Genomic DNA, 19,885 nt, shown 5'->3' with positions numbered 1-19,885 from the left:
TTTCCTTCATACATGATTGGTTTTAATTTTTGGGGGCTTACAGAAGGTCTGTTTTGTTTTGTTTTGTTTTGGTTTTACAGTTATCACAAACCCCTCAGGAATTATTCACATTTAAATATTTTCAATTATAAGCAGTGATGTCCTAAAGTGTTACAAAAGTAAAGTCTACCCCATGTTAGGCATATCTTCGATTATGTCCTTGTTCCTTATTTCACAATGTATTTGGTGTGTAGGGGAGGAGAGGAACTAAATGAGTTTTCAGCTTTATAAATTGTTAAACATTTAGATAAACGTACATGTGCGTATGAATGGACAGAAATATTTTAACTCCTATTGACCACGGGTCTCACTTAAGTTTCCCAGTTCCTTTCAACCTCTTTCTAATAGATTTCCTCTTTCGTTACTTTTAGTAACCATGTCGTTTGTTTCCTTTTATTCTTCCATCTGAACCTCCACTCTTTAAAAGTTATACTGTTTCAGTAGTTATAATCCACTTGCCCTAGGAACAAGTTAGCACTGACTTTTGGGTGGAATAATTAGTTTCTGAAGGCTTGCCAGGACTCCTGAGCAGCTAGGCTCTAGAGTTGGGCTGTCTAATAACTTTTTTGCAATAATGGAAATGTTCTATGTGCAGTCCAGTAGGGTAGCCACTGGCCAAACGAGGCTACTGATTACTTGAGGTGTGCCTCGTATAACTGAACTTACCGTGTTATTTAAACAATTTTTTTTTTCTAACGTGAAAAGGATAAAACAAAACTCTTGACAATTGTAAAGTGAACACCTATATGCCAACCTAGATTCTATACTTAACATCTTTTTTACTGTAATATCTCTTATAATAAATCTTAGTTTTTCACTTAACTGGTGTAATTGGTGCCAGTAAGCTATTTTATTTTATTTTTTTTTGTAGTGCTACTTAATTTTGATTAAATTTAGATAGCCACATGTGTCTAGTGGCTACCCTTTGGACAGTATAACTCTAGAGCATGGCTTGGTAACCTGTTTGCCATGGAGCACTAGATGGTCCTTTTCACTCCTCAAAATGCATGCCCATTGTCTTCAGATTTGCCGTGGAAAGTCAAATGATTTCCACTTCATTATGCAAGTACACCATCATCTTCAGGTCTTTTGTAAGTGAAATATTTCTGTTCCAGTTGTAGACCATGATGACTGTGCAGTATGAAATCGTCTTATAATTTTCTTGCATTTAGATGTCAACCTCAAGAAGAAAGAGGAACAATCGCCTTTTGAACTTCCAGTGGGCCCACAGTGTTTGGTTGTTCCTCAAAATAACCTTCATTCTCTGGCTCCGTTGAATAAGCTGATCCATTCAAAACTGAACAAGGTTGAGGAGAAATCGTGCTTATATTAAAAAATCTTTAAGTCTTTGTCCCCATTCTCTAACTTCCTTATGTTTTGGCTATTTAGCTCTATCCCTACTATCTACTAGAATTTCTCATATTTAAACCAAGATGGGAGACTAGGTCGTTAGGAAAATATTATCATCTACAATTTTCTTATACTTTGATCTGTCTTTTATTTGATCGTAAGCTGCTGATGGACAGTGATCATTATAAACTGAATTTTGTATAGTACTAGTTTTATATGAAACTAGATTTTTATTGCACTCAGGTTATGTTCCTTTTACCTCCTTCCTTAATAAAGAGACCACTTGAAATAATGCAAGTACTGTTTCTGCACCTCATCCCACCTCTTCCCTATTCATGAGATGGTGCAGAACCCCAGCACAGTCTTTTCCATATAGTAGGTGTTTTTAAGTTTGTTGAATTGGTTGCTGTCTTGCTCTGTCTTTAGATTATTTGCCTTTAGATTATTTATCTTGGGTATAGGTATTGGTATCAGGAATTGGTATCAGGCTGAGTCTATTTGTATGGATATTTTTAATGTAAACATAAATGTAACTGAGATGATTTATATATTCTATTGTTAGATTACTTTGTTTTGATTCGAAGTGTGTGAACCTGTGAGCATGAACTGTGCTGTAAGTTTAACCACTGACCCCTTTCATTAATAACTGGATTCTTAGCATGAATGGATAATGAAGTAGAATAGAAAATTTTAAAAATTTAATAAAGATAACAAAGATAAATGAAAGATTTGAGGGTGAGTTCAGAATCTGCCTTGGCTGACTTCCATATGATGAACAGTAAAGTTGGATAACTACCACTCAAAATCTCTGGACTACATTGTCCTAATTTGAACTGTGTGATGTGGTGGAGAGAATACTGATTTAAGAATCAGAAGTCTTAATTACAGATCAGCTTAACTATTTTCCCTTAAATTGCCATTGGGAATCCTTTTTTTGCCCTTATGTCATCATGGTTAACTTAGTTCCTGAGGTGGCCCTCTTGTTTGGTTTCTCAGAAATAAGAGGAAGGATGGTTACTGTTTGATCGGTTACTAGAGGTCCTGTTGGGACAATGTATTTTAAACTTAGAGCATTTGAATATATTTTACTGTAAAGACAAGAAGGACAAAAAGGGTGATTAGGGAAACAAAATCTCAAGCCAGAGATTTTTTTTTTTTTTTTTGAGATGGAGTCTCGCTCTGTCGCCCAGGCTGGAGTGCAGTGGCGTGATCTCAGCTCACTGCAAGCTCTGCCTCCTGGGTTCACGCCATTCTCCTGCCTCAGCCTCCTGAGTAGCTGGGACTACAGGCACCCGCCACCACGCTTGGCTAATTTTTTGTATTTTTTTTTTAGTAGAGACGGGGTTTCACCGTGTTAGCCAGGATGGTCTCGATCTCCTGACCTCATGATCCACCTGCTTCGGCCTCTTTTTTTTCTTTACTGTAAGAGCCAGGAAATTCAGGGTCATGCAGTGGGATAAAAGTTAGGCATTAGAACAAATAAAAAAAAGGAGATGAGAACTTGTCTGGGTGAGGTTAGTCCTCCCAATGAAGTGATTCAGACCATCTTCCCTGCATGCTAGGGGTTTTTCCAGACATCCTTCATTTTAGTCTGGGGTGGGAAGAACAGGGTGCTGCTGTGAAGTGATAAACCGTTGAGGTTTGACAGTGTGACCTGAAGGTTTGAAGGTGTGACTAGAAGCTGTGTGCTAAGCTTCTAGCTAACAGTATGGCCAGAAAGGAGTGAGTAAAATGTGTGGTTTCCCAAATAAAAAAGGCTTTTGCAGGAAAGGAGCCAGAAAATAAGCAAATTAATACTTCATATATTCATATTTGTGTGTTACGTGCATGTTTTGCACAAAAGTGAATTTGGAACACAAAGTACCAGAACATTCAAAACTCTCACATTTCTCTTCTTTCTGTTTTATTAACTGGTTGTGATAAGGTTTAATACTTCCAACTTTGTGCCTCTTTAATCAAAAGGCCAAGTAGGGAGTTTCAATCCCATTTGAAGTTACTGTTATCTTCTGGTGCTGATTGTGTTTTCCTTTAAAGGAGAAATTTGCCTTTTCCAGCAATTCAGAGCTTGGTAATGAAGAGAATACAGAAGGAGCAGCTAGCAAATTTGACTTTCCCATCATCAGTTTCATTCTGCCTCTTTTCAAAACTATGAACAAATCTAGATTTTATAGTCAATTCCTTTTAACTTGATCCACTTTGTTCATCAAGTGCACTTGTAGGCATCATACCTCTTACATGTGCTGCAGTTTCAATAATGAAAAAGACAGACTTATGGACTTTATATTATGTTAGAGAGACAATACGTAAAAAGTATAAAAAAGGGTGCTCTGCACTTGTCTAGTCTCCATCCTGAGAACTATTCATCTTTTCTCCAGCTATATGGATGTAAATCAAAACAGAAAAATGCCTCAACATCACCAGTATCTATCTGCATGGGGCAGTAAGATATGCAGCCACAGAATGGTTTCTCTAGAGCAATGGTGGCACTGGTACTCCAAGACTCATGGCAGGATGGAGAACCTGGCTCAGTATGATATGTCAGGATTTCTCGACTGCAGTCCTGGTGTTTCCCCTATTACAACCTTAGGGGAAGAAAAACAAGAAAACAGTTACTTATTTTGAAGTGTAAGAAATCCTGTCTGTAGTGCTAACATTTATTAGTCCTAGCCTATGAAGCGTGTGATACTTTTATTGAACCTATGAGAAAAGTGAGGCTTGAGGATTTGGTTGACTTACTCAAATTTTATAGATAAGAACGACTTGAATCTTGGACTTCAAGTAACAATTTTTAACATTTATGAGAGCCTACTGTATACATGCCAGGTTGTAGTTAGACACTTTGAGATGGATCTTATCTCATTTAACCCTCACAGCAACCTTGGATGGCCAAAAAATTCACTGTTTTACTATGGTGAATACAGGACTTAGAGAAATGAAGTACCTTCCCTGAAGTCACATGTGGGAGCTAGGGGCCAGCATTTCAAGCCAGATTTTCCTGGTTCCAGGATTCATACTTTGTGGCAAGACCTTGTTGGAAGCCTAGGTCCTTCTGAATTCATGGTCCATTGTGCTCTGTCTTCAGTCAGGCCTGATTTTAAACAGGAATGAAGAATTAGCAATAACGTTTCCTTATGCAAGTCAATGAACTTCTTCACTTTAGTTTCTTCATTTGTGAAATGGGGACAATAATAAATACTTGTAAATGTTGGGAGGTTTTAATATGGTTATATTTACAAGAGGTACTCCAATACATGACAGTATCTCTGTCACCTTTTCAACATCCGCTATTACTACACCCCAGCCCCTGCCCCCGTCACCCACTTCCTATCTTTTCTCACAGAACTTCTTTATTTCTTATTTTGGCATTGAGATAAAGGAATACGGACTATCTTTACTCTGATTTGGGATTGACAAAACCAATCCAGGATGGAGGGAAAGAAGAAAATGCCCAGCAGCAAGTATTCCTGAAGCGCCCAAACTCCACACATGAAACTTTACCTTCATTATCGAGTAAAATTAGCCTCTGGGAGATGTTTCATCTGACGGCCTGCACATGATGATGTGGCCGACTTCAGGGGCTACATGTCCCTGTATCAGCAATTTCCCCTGCTGCTCTGTGCCTCTCCATCCCACGCTCCTTATTAACCACTATCACCTGATTTGAAGAACAATTTCAATTGGTTTCCTAGAACTGTAATCAGAAGATTGAAAAAAACTGAATCCAGTAAAAGTGAAAGTCAATGAGAGATCTCAGTACATTCTGGCAGGGTCCACCTCATGGTAGAGTGATAAAAATGAATTTTTTAAAGTCTTCAGTATAGGTGAAAATGTGAGGCCTTGCTGGAAGGTTTTAGGGACAGATTTATGAAGTGAGATTTCGTAGATTTCAAATAGAGAAATAATTTGCTAGTATCTTTTTCTTAAAAAATCAAATGCGAAATTATCACACACAACTGATGGAATATCAATGGGAACATCTTTTCTGGAGGGCATTTGGTGACATATGTTAGAGTTCTTTAAATACCTATACCCTTTGACATATAATTTTATGCTTAAAAAGTTTCCCTAATGAAATATTCAAAAGTACAGACCAAATAGATTTTACAATAGCAAAAAATTGAAAACAATTTAAGTATCCAACAGTAGTGGATTGCCTAAATAAATGGTGGTTTATCCCTGTGAGTAATATTTTAAAAATAACATTTCAGATGAATTTCTTTAAAATAATGGAATACATATTATTTATTAGAAAATAATAAATCAGAAATACTGTGTAAGGAATGATACCAACCTTGATAGTAAATGTAACATACAGAGAAAAAACTGGAAGAGTATATGCCACAATTTTATAGTGGAATTATGGATGTTTTAAAGTAATTTTAAAAAATACACTTACCTGAAATAAACATAGATAGAAAAAGGAACTTGTAAAAAAATAGTGACATATAGGAGAACATTTCTAACAGAGAGACTATTATTTAAACTAAGAGCTAAATATTTTAATCATTACACTTCTTTTATATATGTCTATATTTTTATACGTAGAATTTTAGTCATCTCTTTTACCAGCAGTTTCTCTATGTTAGTTTTTTGTTAATGATGTTTTATTTTCTCCAAAGATGTATACAAAATTTTATCTTTTCAGCCCTCAAATATTGATTTTGAGCATTATTTTGCAAAGAGTACTAAGTGGTTGTTAGTTGAGATAGAGAATCTACAGCTCTTGACCATCTTTCCTTTCCCATCAGTATCAGCTTTCATCATACAATTTCCTCTTACCACTTTGGTCAAGAGGTGGGGCAGAAAATTTTGAGTTAGAATAACATTCGAAGACAATTTATTTCTGCCTTTCATGTTAAAACCCCTTAGGGATCCAGGACTGGAAAGGCCAGCTTCTCCCTCATTTTGACATCAGCTTTCTCCACCTGCACCACTGCATAGCACAGATACAGGTAATATCCGCTTTTATTTTCTCAGATCTTTCTACCAGATTATCCTTAGTCTTACTAGTTCTAGAAATATGGCATTTAATTACAAATGACTTAGCATTATAACAGGAATGACAGGAAAGCATTCGCTACTGATTCTATTAGAGCTGCATTACTCTGAAGGAAATTGTAGTTCAGTATTAACAAAAAGTTATTTTCTCTTTCTCAATATGCTATGACTTTTGCTTTGTGTTATCAAAATAAAGAATAGAGATTTGAGGGGCTAATTACTTTTTACTTAAGTCTAATGATTTATATATTTTATCCATCTTGAATGACTCTGTAATAGAAAATACTTATTTTTCTTAGGAAATTAGGGAAAATGTGACTGGGTTAGAAAATTTTGTAAATTAAAACAATTTAGAAAAGAATATGGTTACATGTGCAACTTGTTTTTTCATATTTCTCGTTTCTTGGGTATCATCTTTTTATATTGACTAACATAAGAAGTAAATTTTAGGTATTTGCTATTTAATTATTCTTTTTTATATTGACATTTATTAATAAATTGAATCTTTTATGGACATTAATGACTGCCTGTTGACAACTTTTATTTTCATTTAGGCTTCTCTGGCAATATAATATACTGGAAGATTATTTCTAAAATTTTAATGTACATGGAATCATTTGAGATTAAAAATACATTTGTCTGGGCTCCAACCGAAGTGATTTTTATTTAGTACATCTTGCAAAAGGCACTGAATCTGGAATGTTAACCAATTTGCAATATTAACCCTCAAATAATTCTTTTGTAGAGGGTATATGTGATACATTTTGGGAAACACTCTGGTAGAGTCAAGTATAGTTGAAAAGAATGCAAGAACTTTGTTATATTTATATGTATGTTAGAATACATGTAAGTTTTTAAAAGCCAAGCTATTTTTATTTTTTCAGAATTTAGATTTTTTGTTGAACTGATAGTTTTAAAGTGTTTCAGTGATTTATGGTGGTATCAATTTTGCGCAACATTTGTATATGTATTTTGAATATTTTGAGCAAAATTGGCTGGATGAATAGAACAATAATCTATTGGTAGATTTTTTTTCTCATCATTTCTGTATTTTCTAATTATTACGACTGTGATCACTAGAAGTATAAATGACTTTACCAAAAATGTTGAAAGATTTTTCATTTCTTCTATAAATGAGGCTCACTCTACATGCTTTAGGCACTTAGTTAATAAACACACACCAACAGACACAGACAGACACACACACATCTCTCAGCATCAAATCCTGGTGTGTTCCTATTGGCTGACATTTTAATTTTTCTTTCAACAGAAGCCATCCTGTTGCAGGATTTGAATGCAAAACTTATCTTCTTACTCTAAAGATGAATGATCAGGGAGAGATTTATTCAACCCTGAGATTTTTGCAGTCTCCTTCAGAGTCACAGAATAGATTAAGGCCTGATGATACTCAAAGGCCTGGGGAAACTGATGACAAAGGTATGCATTTTAAGCATCTACATTCACCTGTTTCTTATGGATTGCCAAACATTTGACATTTGAAAACAGATTCCTATCTGTACTTCTGGTTCTTAGCTGGTAACAAGAAACTATAATGGGGTAGAGTAGTAGAAGTATTTTTTTTTAAGTTGTGAGGATGGAGAAATGAGTGAATTCTTTTAAATTTGAGAAGCTAGCAGAATGTTTTTATTTAAATCTAGTCAAGAAGAATTTGTGAGGCCTTGATAATAAAGGACAGACTAGAGTCTGAAGAAAACCTTACGTTTTCTTAGAGACGTAAAAGTATAAGAGAGTGTGTAAGAAATGAAAAATCAATGTTAAAACAACACTTTTATGCAGATAGAAGATATTTTATGTGCCTTAAGTATTTACCAAATCTTAATGGCAATGATGGAGAAACAATGTTTGAATCAAAAGGGCATTCTAATTTTTCTATTGCTCTCTCTCTCCCTTCAAATATGATCATTGTTAAACTCTACAATGAGAATAACTTTGACTGCTTTAATATAATCAGAGATACAACTTTCAGACACTGAGGATCTCAAAAGCGAAAGGCTATAGTATTGTTTAGAGAAAAATAGAATTGATGAAAAAGAAAGAAAAGTTGATTTCTAGAAACTCCCTCAAAGATGGAGCCATCCGTATTTGCAGCTTCAGAATATCCACTATTTGACTACTAATTTCTTAGCATTATTGACTGCTTTTTCCTTTCTCTTCATGATTAGTTGTGATCACAGGAAGGAGCACACATGCTAGCTTAGATTTTACTACATGTTTTGTGTCTACTGCTATTGGTGCTTTTATGCGGGATGGACTTTTTAAATCCTATAGAACTATTCCTGTGTGGGGGATTTCTACAATGCATGCATGTACCTTCCAGATTACACATTTAAATATACTTATGTGATATATTTTTGTCAAAGTTTTAGAGAATATTGTCTCTTTGTTTCAAATGGTTTCTCAGGTCAAGGTTAGTAGTGAGCCGAGCTCTTCCCCTGGTGATTATTTTCCTTATTTTTGTATTTAAAGAGTTTTCAGTGCCCTGGCGTCTCATTGCAGTGACTCTTGGGATCCTCTGTTTATTTCTTCTGATGATAGTCACAGTGTTGGTGACAAAGAGTGAGTAGTAAAATACAGCTGTCTTGTCTGAGTAGCAGCAGTAACCCCTAATTGTGCAGATATTAACCATGCTCCATCCATTGTTCCCCGTCTGTAATCAGAGAGTGTCCCAGGTGGCTTTGGCCTTTGTTGGTGATTTTTTTCTGGGCATATCACAGTGTCATTTTTAATGTACTTAACCTTGACCATGAATCTGTGATGAGCTGTCTCACTGTGTATAATACATGGTAATATTCCTTCTCATAGAGGATTTAGTAATACATGTATTCTGCCATTTGGGTTTGATTATTGTGAATCTGAGATAAACATTCTTTGAGGGACAACTGTTCAAAAGAAATTATGGCTTTCTCTTGACATTTCTCAAAGTATGTAATGACGAAATGGTTTAGTAAAACAATCTACACATGCTGTTACATAATATTAAATTTAAGCTTTATCTTTTGTTTGAATTCCTCATATCTTTAGAGAAAAATCACTGATATTTTATATTCAGATAAAATTACATATCTGGATCTTACTCTCTCTTCTGCTGCGGATATTCTATCTGCTCCAATAATAATTGTGCTATCCCTTCATGTTTCTTAGTTCAGATTTTCATATGCAGAAGATATGTGGTTAAATGTTGGCAAATTGACTTTTACTTTCATGCTTATTTATAAATGATGTGTTATTAAAAATGAACTAAACTGAGAAATAAGGTGTCACCTTCATAATTTTATTCAGATATTTTATTTTATTTATCCTACACTTAAGTTGCTAATGGTGAGAAATTTATGTTTCCCTTTTTATGGTCAGTTTGTTGAGGTATTACTTTCTAAATGTCAAATGAGTAATTAAAGTAATAACTAATTAAAGTAATGATTAATGGTTGTCAGAGTAAAATTTTTTCCTTTGTCTTAAATTTCAATATTTAACTATTATGAGTACTTATTTGTATTATATGTATGCTATTTTAGTCTTTCAGTGTGTTCAAGAAAAACATGAACAGCAGGAAATTCTAAGAAACTGTAGTGAAAAGTACATCATGCAAAATGATAACTACTTAAAAGAGCAGCTTTTGACAAATAAGACTTTAAAATATGACAGTCTCAAAAAAGACAGCTTTCTGCAGAAAAAGGAACTGGATTCACTCCTCATGCTAAAGAGCAGATGTCATAGAGAAAATGAGATCGTTTTAAAATTTTTGCAAAATACAGGTACGAAGGAAATCTTGAAAGAAAGATTGCATGATTTTACATTATTTCTTCCCCTCCATAATCCTTGAAGCCTAATAAACAGGCTTATGATATGTATTAGTGATCTCTGAGGTCTACTGGGCAACTTTTAGTCTGTGCCTTATAGATGTAGTGTGGGTATCTTGGAGGTTTGCTCGTTTCAAATACGGAATTGGGACTCCAGGATCCATGTTTGGATTAGTAAAAGCCTATAGTTCCCAAAACTCATTGGCACGTCTTACATTATTACTGCTCCCAAAAGGTGAACTAGTATGTAAACTCCCCTGAAAATTCTGATCATTTCGGTCCTGTGAGCAAATTAAAGACTTCCACTTTTTGCTGACATAGAATATGGAGGTTTTCAGTTAAAATATATTTGCACTAAAATGGGCACAAGGACTTTTATTTGGATGCTGTTATAAAGATAATTGTGTGTGTCATGCACGTATGTGTGTTTCCATTCTGCCTTGATTTCACATATTTGGTCTATTTGTGATCAATATGTACTCCCTCCTGCACATCTACAAGATTTGCCATAGTGTTAATGTTTGTGCAACTCTGTGTGATGATACCATTAAAAGCACCTAAGGTATAAAAATATTAAATCTCATACAGTAAACTCTATTATCTTGCATAATGATGGAATTAATTGACCTGGTTAATCAACAATTACTAAATATTTGTTTAGGATTTAGAGTTTACAAAGAACTTTTGTATATTTAATCTCATTTAGGCACGGTAATTAGTAGAAATTTACCATCTCCATTTTTAAAGGTTGAGTAATATTTTAAAAATTTAGTATGGTATAAAATATATGAGGAAAAGAAAAAGTTAAAAAAAATTTTTCTTTTATTTAGAAAACATTCTAAAATCTTTTTTAAAAACTTAATTCAGTTTTATTATTTTTAGACAATTTTATTATTATTGATATACAAAAATGCATATTTTTAATGTTTTCAATTTGATGAATTTGGACAGAACTGAAACCATCACCACAATCAGAGTAATAGATATATCCATCATCTCCAAAAGTTTCCTCATGTCTTTTTATTTATTTATGTATTTGCGGTCACAACGTGAGATCTACCCTCTTAATAAGTTTTTAAGTGTACGATACAGTATCATTAACTATTGGCACTACGCTGTACAGCAGATCTCTAGAACCTAGGCATCTTGTATGACTGAAACTTTATGCCATTGAACAACTCTTCATTTCCACTTCCCTCCAACCCTGGGCAACCACCATTATATGCTTCTGTGAGTTTAACTATTTTAGATCCCTCATATAATTGGAATAATAAAGTATTAGTTCTTCTGTGACCGGCTTATTTCACTTAGCATTATGTCCTCAAGGTTCATCCATGTTGTCATATACAGAAGGACTTACTTCTTTTAAAAGCTGAATAATATTCTGTTTTTTGTATATAACACATTTTCCTTAGCCATTCGTCCATCAATGGACATTTAGGTTGTTTCCATAGCTTGGCTATTGTGAATAATGCTGCATTGGACATGGGAGTGAAGGTATCTCTTGTATTCTAGAATCTTGATGAACCTCGTATTATCATTATTGATTGCTATTGGGATTTTATTTAGTTATGGAGGGCTGAGAAACATATTACTCTGGTTAGCAGAATACCAGATGACAAGAAGTTTGATGATTCACCTAATATATTGTAGGCAAATTCTCTGAAGACCACTGGTCCTGTTGTGGAGTAAACTGTTATTATTTTACCATGCAGAAGAAAGACTGGAAGGGATGTAAACAAACTTGTCAACATTGTAGATCATCTCTTTTGAAGATAGATGACAAAGATGAACTGGTATTTTACATTCACTTTTATTCTCTTGGACTCTGTCTCTCAATGTTGGACCTAAGATACTGAAGACAGACTGGAGTCCAGAATGAGAGACCTTAGCTAGTCTTTGTGTGTCTGTTGTGTGAGCAAAATGGTATAGTTAAGAGGCTCCCAGGAAACACTCCCTGCTAGTGGTCATATAATTCTGCTACTTACTAAATATTCAATACATGTTATCTATCGTGATGACCATTATTATTAAGGATGCTGTTTGCGTCTTTGCAAATCATCTCCCTATGAGTGGTTATACTGCAGACTCCTTAGAAAGGGAGATGGATGACCTCTAGTATTTATTTAACCTCTCTGAGCCTATCTTCAAAATGGAGATAATAATGAGGAACATAAAAGTGATAACAGCTTTACCAATTTGCCTCAATAGTGATTTTCATTGCATTTGTAGGTAACACTCACTTAACATTGTTATATATTATCTCAAGATGTGTATCTTTAAAACAGAATTGTAAAAAGAGAAAATATAGTGACATATTGTAACAATATTGAATGATAGTGATAACAATATTGAATATAACAATATTGAATTTTTAAAAAATTGTGTTTAAAATTTTTAAAAAGTGTTACTAATAAAAGTTATCCAAATACTCAAAACATGTTTTTATAGAGATATGTTTGCAAAGATTAGCCTGAAACCTTTATTCATTGTTTAGGAAAACAACAGAAAGTATATATGCAAATCTAATGAATGTTTAAAATCATAGCATAAAAGAATTCATGATATCAAGTTATGAAATAATTTCATATGATAATTTCATATCAAGTGTAAAACAGTCACATTTAAACTTATATTTTAAAATATATTTAGTCATTTAGTCAGACATTATGTAATATGTCACTTGGATATATTACATTTTAGACATAGTAAATACTTTCAAATACTTCACCCATTCCAGCTGTGGAACTATAGCAAGGCTTCCTCTTATGGGGCTTAAGATTTTACTGCACCCCTATCATACACACACCTTTTTATTTTAATAGATTTGTTCTGAGGACTCCTTTCTTCACTTAAGATTAAGTGATGATCAATTTTCTACATCCTAAGTATTCTCCTGGCGTGTGATTTTGGATAGTTTCATAAAGCATTATAAAAATATTTAACAACTTTCCTGTTGGTAGATATTTGGATTTGAAACTTTCCATGTTTTAAATAATCTGTGATACTGACAGCCATTTTTTTTAACATAAATGAATAATATATTAATACGAGGGGGAAATGACTTTGGGAAATGGAAAGGCAGGGATCTAGGGAAGAGAGGTTTTTCTAGCGAGAACGGATGAAGGATGATGTGGAGAGTAGCAGAGTACTGACCATAGAAACAGCCGGCCCCTTGACCTGTGCTTGTTCTCACTCATCACACAGATGGGAATTTAGTCACTTAATATGTTTTGTTTCTATTATAGGCCTTCATTCAATCTCAGATTTATGAAAATAATTACTGGATTGGATTATCATATGATAAAAGGGAAAGTAAGTGGAAATGGATTGATAATGGCACATCTCCTGGAATGTAAGTGTCTGGGATGCAGTCAAACAATAACACTGGTGTGGGGGGGTGAAAAGATTGTGTCTAAAGAGAGTCTCTTCTCATTTCACACAGTTTAACTCATTTTTAAGCAGGAGTCTTTAGTAACAATTAGAACAATGAGTAAGAGTGTTTTAGGAAGTATAGGTAGAAAAGGAAGAGAAGGCCATAAAGAGTTATTAATAATAATTTTAAAAGTATCATGCTAAACACATGCCCAAAATATGTATTATGAGGTACATAAAATGAAACAAAATCATAAAGGAAGGTGGGTGGTACGAACTGATTGGACCATCCTATAAGTCAGCCATAATGATCCCTCCCACAACCACAAATGAGTATCCTGAGTATCCAAAAAATTTATTTCGAGTTACTTTATATGATTAGTTTATACACACATAGCATATAAAACATGTAATATATATGTATATACACCTTCACTATAGACCTTCTATTTTGAAGTACATTATTAGTAAACTCTTGGGTTTACATTTAGTTCTAATCTGGTTAAACTATTCACTGACTTTTAAAAAATCTTAATTATTATAATTTTAAGTGTGGGTTCTGCAAGTATTGTAATTCTGGACTGCAAACCTGCAAAAGATGTCATGCAGAGGGAATTACCTTGATGTAATCATGTTCTTCAAGCACACTCCCAGGCAGACTATTCCAGAGGTCACAGAACAGAAGGGCTTACAGGCCCAATTAAGATCGTCAAATCACAGTTGGTTAAACCAGAGTAAAACCCATAGCACAGTGCAAAGGGAAAGAGAGGATAAGTTGTTGCACTCGGGATAAGGTGCAGGGTGAAAGGATCACCTGAATCTTGGGTTATGCAGTCTTCATACGACCTGACTCTCTGCTGCATAATCCTCCCCTGATGATGATATGGGGCCATCTTGTGGTGTGAGTAAGGGGACCCAACAGACAAAGTTTTTGTGGCCAGCACACGTGTTTTTCTACAGGGAAGATTCTGTCTTACAGGAATGTGTAAGCCTGGCCACAGCTGTACGTTTCCAGTTAACCTGATGAGCAGCTGTGGATTCAATCTGTGTTTCTTGGGCAGAGACCAGAATGGGAATCACCAATGGGTGGGGAATTTAAGACCTCATGAATGTTGAGTGTGTATGAGCCTCATGTATATTTTGTGTATGTTTAGTGTCTATTTGATCCCTTCTTTTTTTGTCTATGTTTAATGCACACATACTTTATTTACGGTATCTATATCTAACACCTCATATGTTACTAATTTTACCTGTTCACACCTAACACATCTTGTGAGTTCTACCTGTGCCTTACAAGCTACTTGGCTTCATTTATCTTCCTTACCTGTTTCTTTATTTTCCTGTAGCAGATTTGAACTTTCTTAAGTAATACAGCAAATGCAAACATATGAGGGATGCTTTTTGATTTTGAATTCTTAAGTTGGATTATCAGTTTTCTTTTCTGCTTAGATCCAAGGTTCAAGACAATTCTAGGTGGTTTATACTGAACGTATATCCCTTTGGGTTCTCAGTCCTAGGTAGCTTATCTTCTACTTAGAATCTCCATCTTGAGTGGAATTCATTTCAGCCTACTATATCCATTAAGGGAAAAACTATCTTCAGTGCTTCACTTGTTCTCTGCAGTGGGTTTACTTTACTTCATATTCAGCCTGAGTATGAATCTGCTTCTTATCAGTTTATGAAGTTATTCAAGAAGGCTTAACATTTTTATTCAGTATTTTAAATTGTTTTTAAAGAACTCACTTAATCAACCATTTTACTAAAATAGAAGTCATGCTTTAGATATTTTTCAAAGAATTGTCATTAGCTAATAACTCCTAGCTATAGGGTGGGGGAGGAAAGGAGACAGAACACAAACAATCAATCTCATCTCTGACTATATTCCAATTCTTCTCTTTTCTTCTTACAATATATATACATGAGCCCTGGTTATCTATGTTACACATATTCAATTCCTCTCTCTCTCTCTCTCTCTTTTTTATTGTTTTTAGAGGCAGGATTTCACTTTGTCACCAGGCTGGAGTGCAGTGGCATGATCTCAGCTCACTGTAGCCCCGACCTCCTGGCTCAGTCTCCTGAGTAGCTAGGACTGCAGGCATGTGCCACCACACCCTGATAATCTGGTAATTTCTGTATTTTTTGTAGAGATGGGATCTCACTATGTTGCCTAGGCTGGTCTTGAACTCCTGGGCTCCAGTGATGAGCCCACTTCGCCCTTCCAAAGTGCTGGGGCTACAGGTGTGAGCCGCTGTACCTGGCCACCTTCTTTTTAAATCTCTCATTTTTATTGAAAAAAAATTAGCACAGGAAAGCAATATATCATAATTTCATTGCAATACTGCAAGGTACTTTTGCCTTCTGACCAAAAATTGTCAGTGTGGAATAAAATGGGAGATTGTGGGTGTGATTAAGAGGTCATGATTCTATTTAATGGACTAAGAACAAAAGAAAATATTTTAGTGATGAAGTTATGATAAACATTTCCATATTCTAGACATTTAGGCAACAGAATTTAAAAAAATCATGATTTATGTAACTGTAAGCTTTGGAATTAAACAGCTGGCTACATATGTTTTCTGTTCTACAGTAATTCTACAATAATGCGTTCTTCTTCTGGGAGAGGAGAATGTGCATTTTTGACCTCAACAAGAATGGCAACTATTGATTGCATTCAAAAGTACAATTGTATCTGTGAGAAGAGAACTGACTCTATTTTCTCTGATTCAGTGTGCGCTAAGAAGAAAAGGTGAAAATGGAATGTTTTCTTTTTTTGTTTCCTATAATAATTTGTGATTATAAATCATTGCTTTTAACTACAGGACTTAGTTAATTCTTGAAAAAATAAAGATGAACAGGAAGAAAAAGAAAATTCTTTTGGACTATGACTTTAACGATCAGATGCCGTCTTTCTTCCTGGAAAAGAGGAGATTTTCTCTTTTGAGAGTGGTTATTCCTTCCTTTAATGTCCCTGAGGAATTATTCATTCTTTCTAAATTCTTGGAACTACCTATAGAACCAGTTAGAGAACTCTGATATTATATCCTGGGTCTTTTTCTTATCAATAGGATAAATTATTTCAGCATCTTCTGGTTTTGATAAGCAGTTGTGAGCTACAATATAGTTATTTTTTTCTTCCCATCTAGAAGTTACCTCATCTTTTAAAACGTTTGTTTTGCTATAAAATATAACTTGAAACTTACTGAAAGTTGCAAGAATAGTACAAGGAACTTCTATATAATCTTTACTCATACTTACTAGTTGTTTATATTTTGCTCTGCTTTATATTTGTCTCTCTTTCTATCCTCCACTTAATAATAAGTTGAGGCCTTCATGCCCCTTTGTCTAAATATTTTCCAAGATCAAGGACTTTGTTTTATATAATCACAGTGCAATTATCAAACTCAGAAAATTTAGCATTATTACAGTACGATGATCTAATCTGTAATCCATGTTCAAATTTTGTCAGTTGTCCCAATAATGTCATTTATATGTATTTTTAAAAACTCCATGTTCAGGATAATGCAGTGCATTTGATTGTAATGTCTCTTTAGTCTCCTTTAATCTGAAACAGTTCTTTAGGCTTTCTTTCTCTTGACCTTGACATTTTAAAAATTAACTTTATTGAGTTTTACTTTTCATGCAATAAAATGCACTCACTGTAAGTCATGAAGAATATGACTTTTAACATCTATCTATATATATATATCTTACACAGTATGAAATCAAGATATATAATATTTTCATCATCTCTAAAAGTTCCTTTCTGTACTTCCCCACCCACTTTGCCCCAGGCAACTAGTGATATGCTTTCTATCACTACAAATTAGTTTACCTTAGTCTAGAATTTAATGCATCATGTACTCTTCTGTATCTGGTTATTTTTACTCAGCATGTTTTTGAGTTTTATCTATGCTTTTGTGTATCAGTATTTCATTCTTTTTCTTACTAGGTAGTATTCTATTGTACAGATATACCACAATTTGTTTCTTCATCCACCTGTGGACATGTGATGTGTTTCCATTTATTGGCTATTGTGAATAAAGGTGCCATGAACATTTGTGTGCAAGTATCTGTGTGGACATATTTTAATTTCTTTTTAGTAGATACCTGGGAGTCCGATTGCTGGGCCATCTGGTAAGTGTATGTTTACTTTTATTTATCTACTTTTTAATAAATGGGGTCTCTCTATGTTGCCCAGGCTGGTCTCAAACTCCTGGCCTCAAGCAATACTCTAGCCTTGGCCTCCCAAAGTGTTGTCATTACAGGCATGAGCCACCGTACCTGACCTACTTTTATAAAAAACTTCTAAACTATTTTCCAATGTAGTGGCATAATTTTACTTTCCCAGTTGCAACATATGAAAATTACATTTACTCCTCATCATTTTCAACACTTGATATTGTGTCTTCTTAATTGTAGCCATTATAGGAGCTGTATAGTGGTATCTCGTTGTCATTTTTAATTTGCGTTTCCTTGAGGACTAATGATACTGAACATCTTTTGATGGGTTTATTGGCCATGTGTATATTTGTAAAACATTCATATGCCCACTTAAAAAATTGAGTTCATCTGTTTTCTGATAATGGAGTTGTAAGAGTTCCTTATATAATTTGGATACAAATCCTTTGTTAGATATAGATAATATGAATATTTTCTCCCAGGCTATGTCTTGCCTTTTCATTTTCTTAATGGTGTCTTTCAAGAAGCAGAAGTGTTAAAATTTTAGCCAGGAGATGGGTGCACCAGAACCTCACAAATCATCACTAAAGAACTTACTCATGTAACCAAACACCACCTGTTCACCAATAACCTATGGAAAAATAAATAATTTTTAAAAAATTTACGCCAGGCGCGGTGGCTCAAGCCTGTAATCCCAGCACTTTGGGAGGCCGAGTCGGGTGGATCACGAGGTCAGGAGATCGAGACCATCCTGGCTAACCTGGTGAAACCCCGTCTCTACTAAAAAATACAAAAAAAATTAGCCGGGCGAGGTGGTGGGCGCCTGTAGTCCCAGCTACTCGGGAGGCTGAGGCAGGAGAATGGCGTAAACCCAGGAGGCGGAGCTTGCAGTGAGCTGAGATCCCGTCACTGCACTCCAGCCTGGGCGACAGAGCGAGACTCTGTCTCAAAAAAAAAAATAAAAATAAAAATAAATAAATAAATAAAAATTTACTGAAGCCTAACATCATTTTTTCCTTATTCATACTTTTTGATGTTCTAGCTAAGAAATCTTTGCCTATGTTAAGAGCACAGAGATTTTCTCACATAATTGCTTCTAGAAGCTTGATAGTTTTATGTTTAGCTTATATCCATTTCAAGTTAATTTTCCTATATAAGTGAGAAAAAAGTTGAGGTTCACTATTATTCCATATGGATATCCAGGTGTTTTTGCACTAGCTGTTAAAAAGACTTTCCTTTTCTTCATTGAGCTACTTTGGTGCCTTTGTACAAAATTAATTGACCTACCTGTGTCAGTCAATTTCTGGATTCTCTATTCTGACAGCATTTTATATGCCTATTCTTGTAATGGTACCATAATGTCTCAATTACTGTAGCTTTATAGTAGCCCTTGAAATCAAATGTGCCAATTCTCCAAATCCATTCTCTTTCAAAAGTATACTGGCTATTCCAGGTTCTTGCATTTTCTCAAAATATCTTCAAAAATGCCTAATGGGATTTTGGTCAGGATTGCTTTGACTCTTTAGATTAATCTGAGAGAATTGACGTCTTAATAATATTCTTAGAATTAATGAACATGATTTATCTCTCATTTAGTTAGGTCTTTTAAATTTCTCCGAGCAATGTGATACCTTTTGGAATATATTACACATTTTTTTTTTTCTTTTTGAGACGGAGTCTTACTCTGTCACCCAGGCTGGAGTAGAGTGGCACCATCTCATCTCACTGCAACCTCCACCTCTCAGGTTCAAGCAATTCTCCTGCCTCAGCCTCCTGAGTAGTTGAGATTACAGGCGTGCACCACCATGCCCAGCTAATTTTGTGTGTGTGTATATTTTCAGTAGAGACAGGGTTTCACCATGTTGGCCAGGCTTGCCTTGAACTCCTGACCTCCTGTGATCCACCTGCCTTGGCCTCTCAAAGGCTGGGATTACAGGCGTTAGCTACCACACCTGGCTAGAATACATTACACATATTTTGTGAAATTTATTTTTTGATCGTATTTTAAATGGAATTTAAAATAGTTTTCAAAGTATTTGTTGTTAGTTTATAGAAATAAAATTGAGTTTGTAAATTAGCCTCATATCCTATCACTTTGCTAAGTGTACTTCTTGTTTCTAGCAATT

General features: G+C 34.7%; 1 protein-coding gene across 1 annotated transcript; it reads left to right on the top strand.

The window, feature by feature from the left end:
• The first annotated feature begins 6,258 nt into the window (after nucleotides 1-6,258).
• Nucleotides 6,259-17,649, top strand: LOC126930779 (killer cell lectin-like receptor 2). Its single transcript, XM_050748281.1, has 7 exons — nucleotides 6,259-6,341; nucleotides 7,658-7,824; nucleotides 8,875-8,964; nucleotides 9,921-10,160; nucleotides 11,859-12,001; nucleotides 13,454-13,560; nucleotides 16,168-17,649. The coding sequence occupies exons 2-7, from the start codon at nucleotides 7,710-7,712 to the stop codon at nucleotides 16,328-16,330; spliced, it is 858 nt and encodes a 285-aa protein (XP_050604238.1). The 5' UTR covers nucleotides 6,259-6,341; nucleotides 7,658-7,709; the 3' UTR covers nucleotides 16,331-17,649.
• The last annotated feature ends 2,236 nt before the right edge of the window (nucleotides 17,650-19,885 follow it).

Source organism: Macaca thibetana, chromosome 11 (assembly GCF_024542745.1).
Source record: "Macaca thibetana thibetana isolate TM-01 chromosome 11, ASM2454274v1, whole genome shotgun sequence".
NCBI lineage: Eukaryota > Metazoa > Chordata > Mammalia > Primates > Cercopithecidae > Macaca > Macaca thibetana.
The sequence above is the reverse complement of the archived record's forward strand: the minus strand, read 5'-3'. Positions and strand labels throughout refer to the sequence as shown.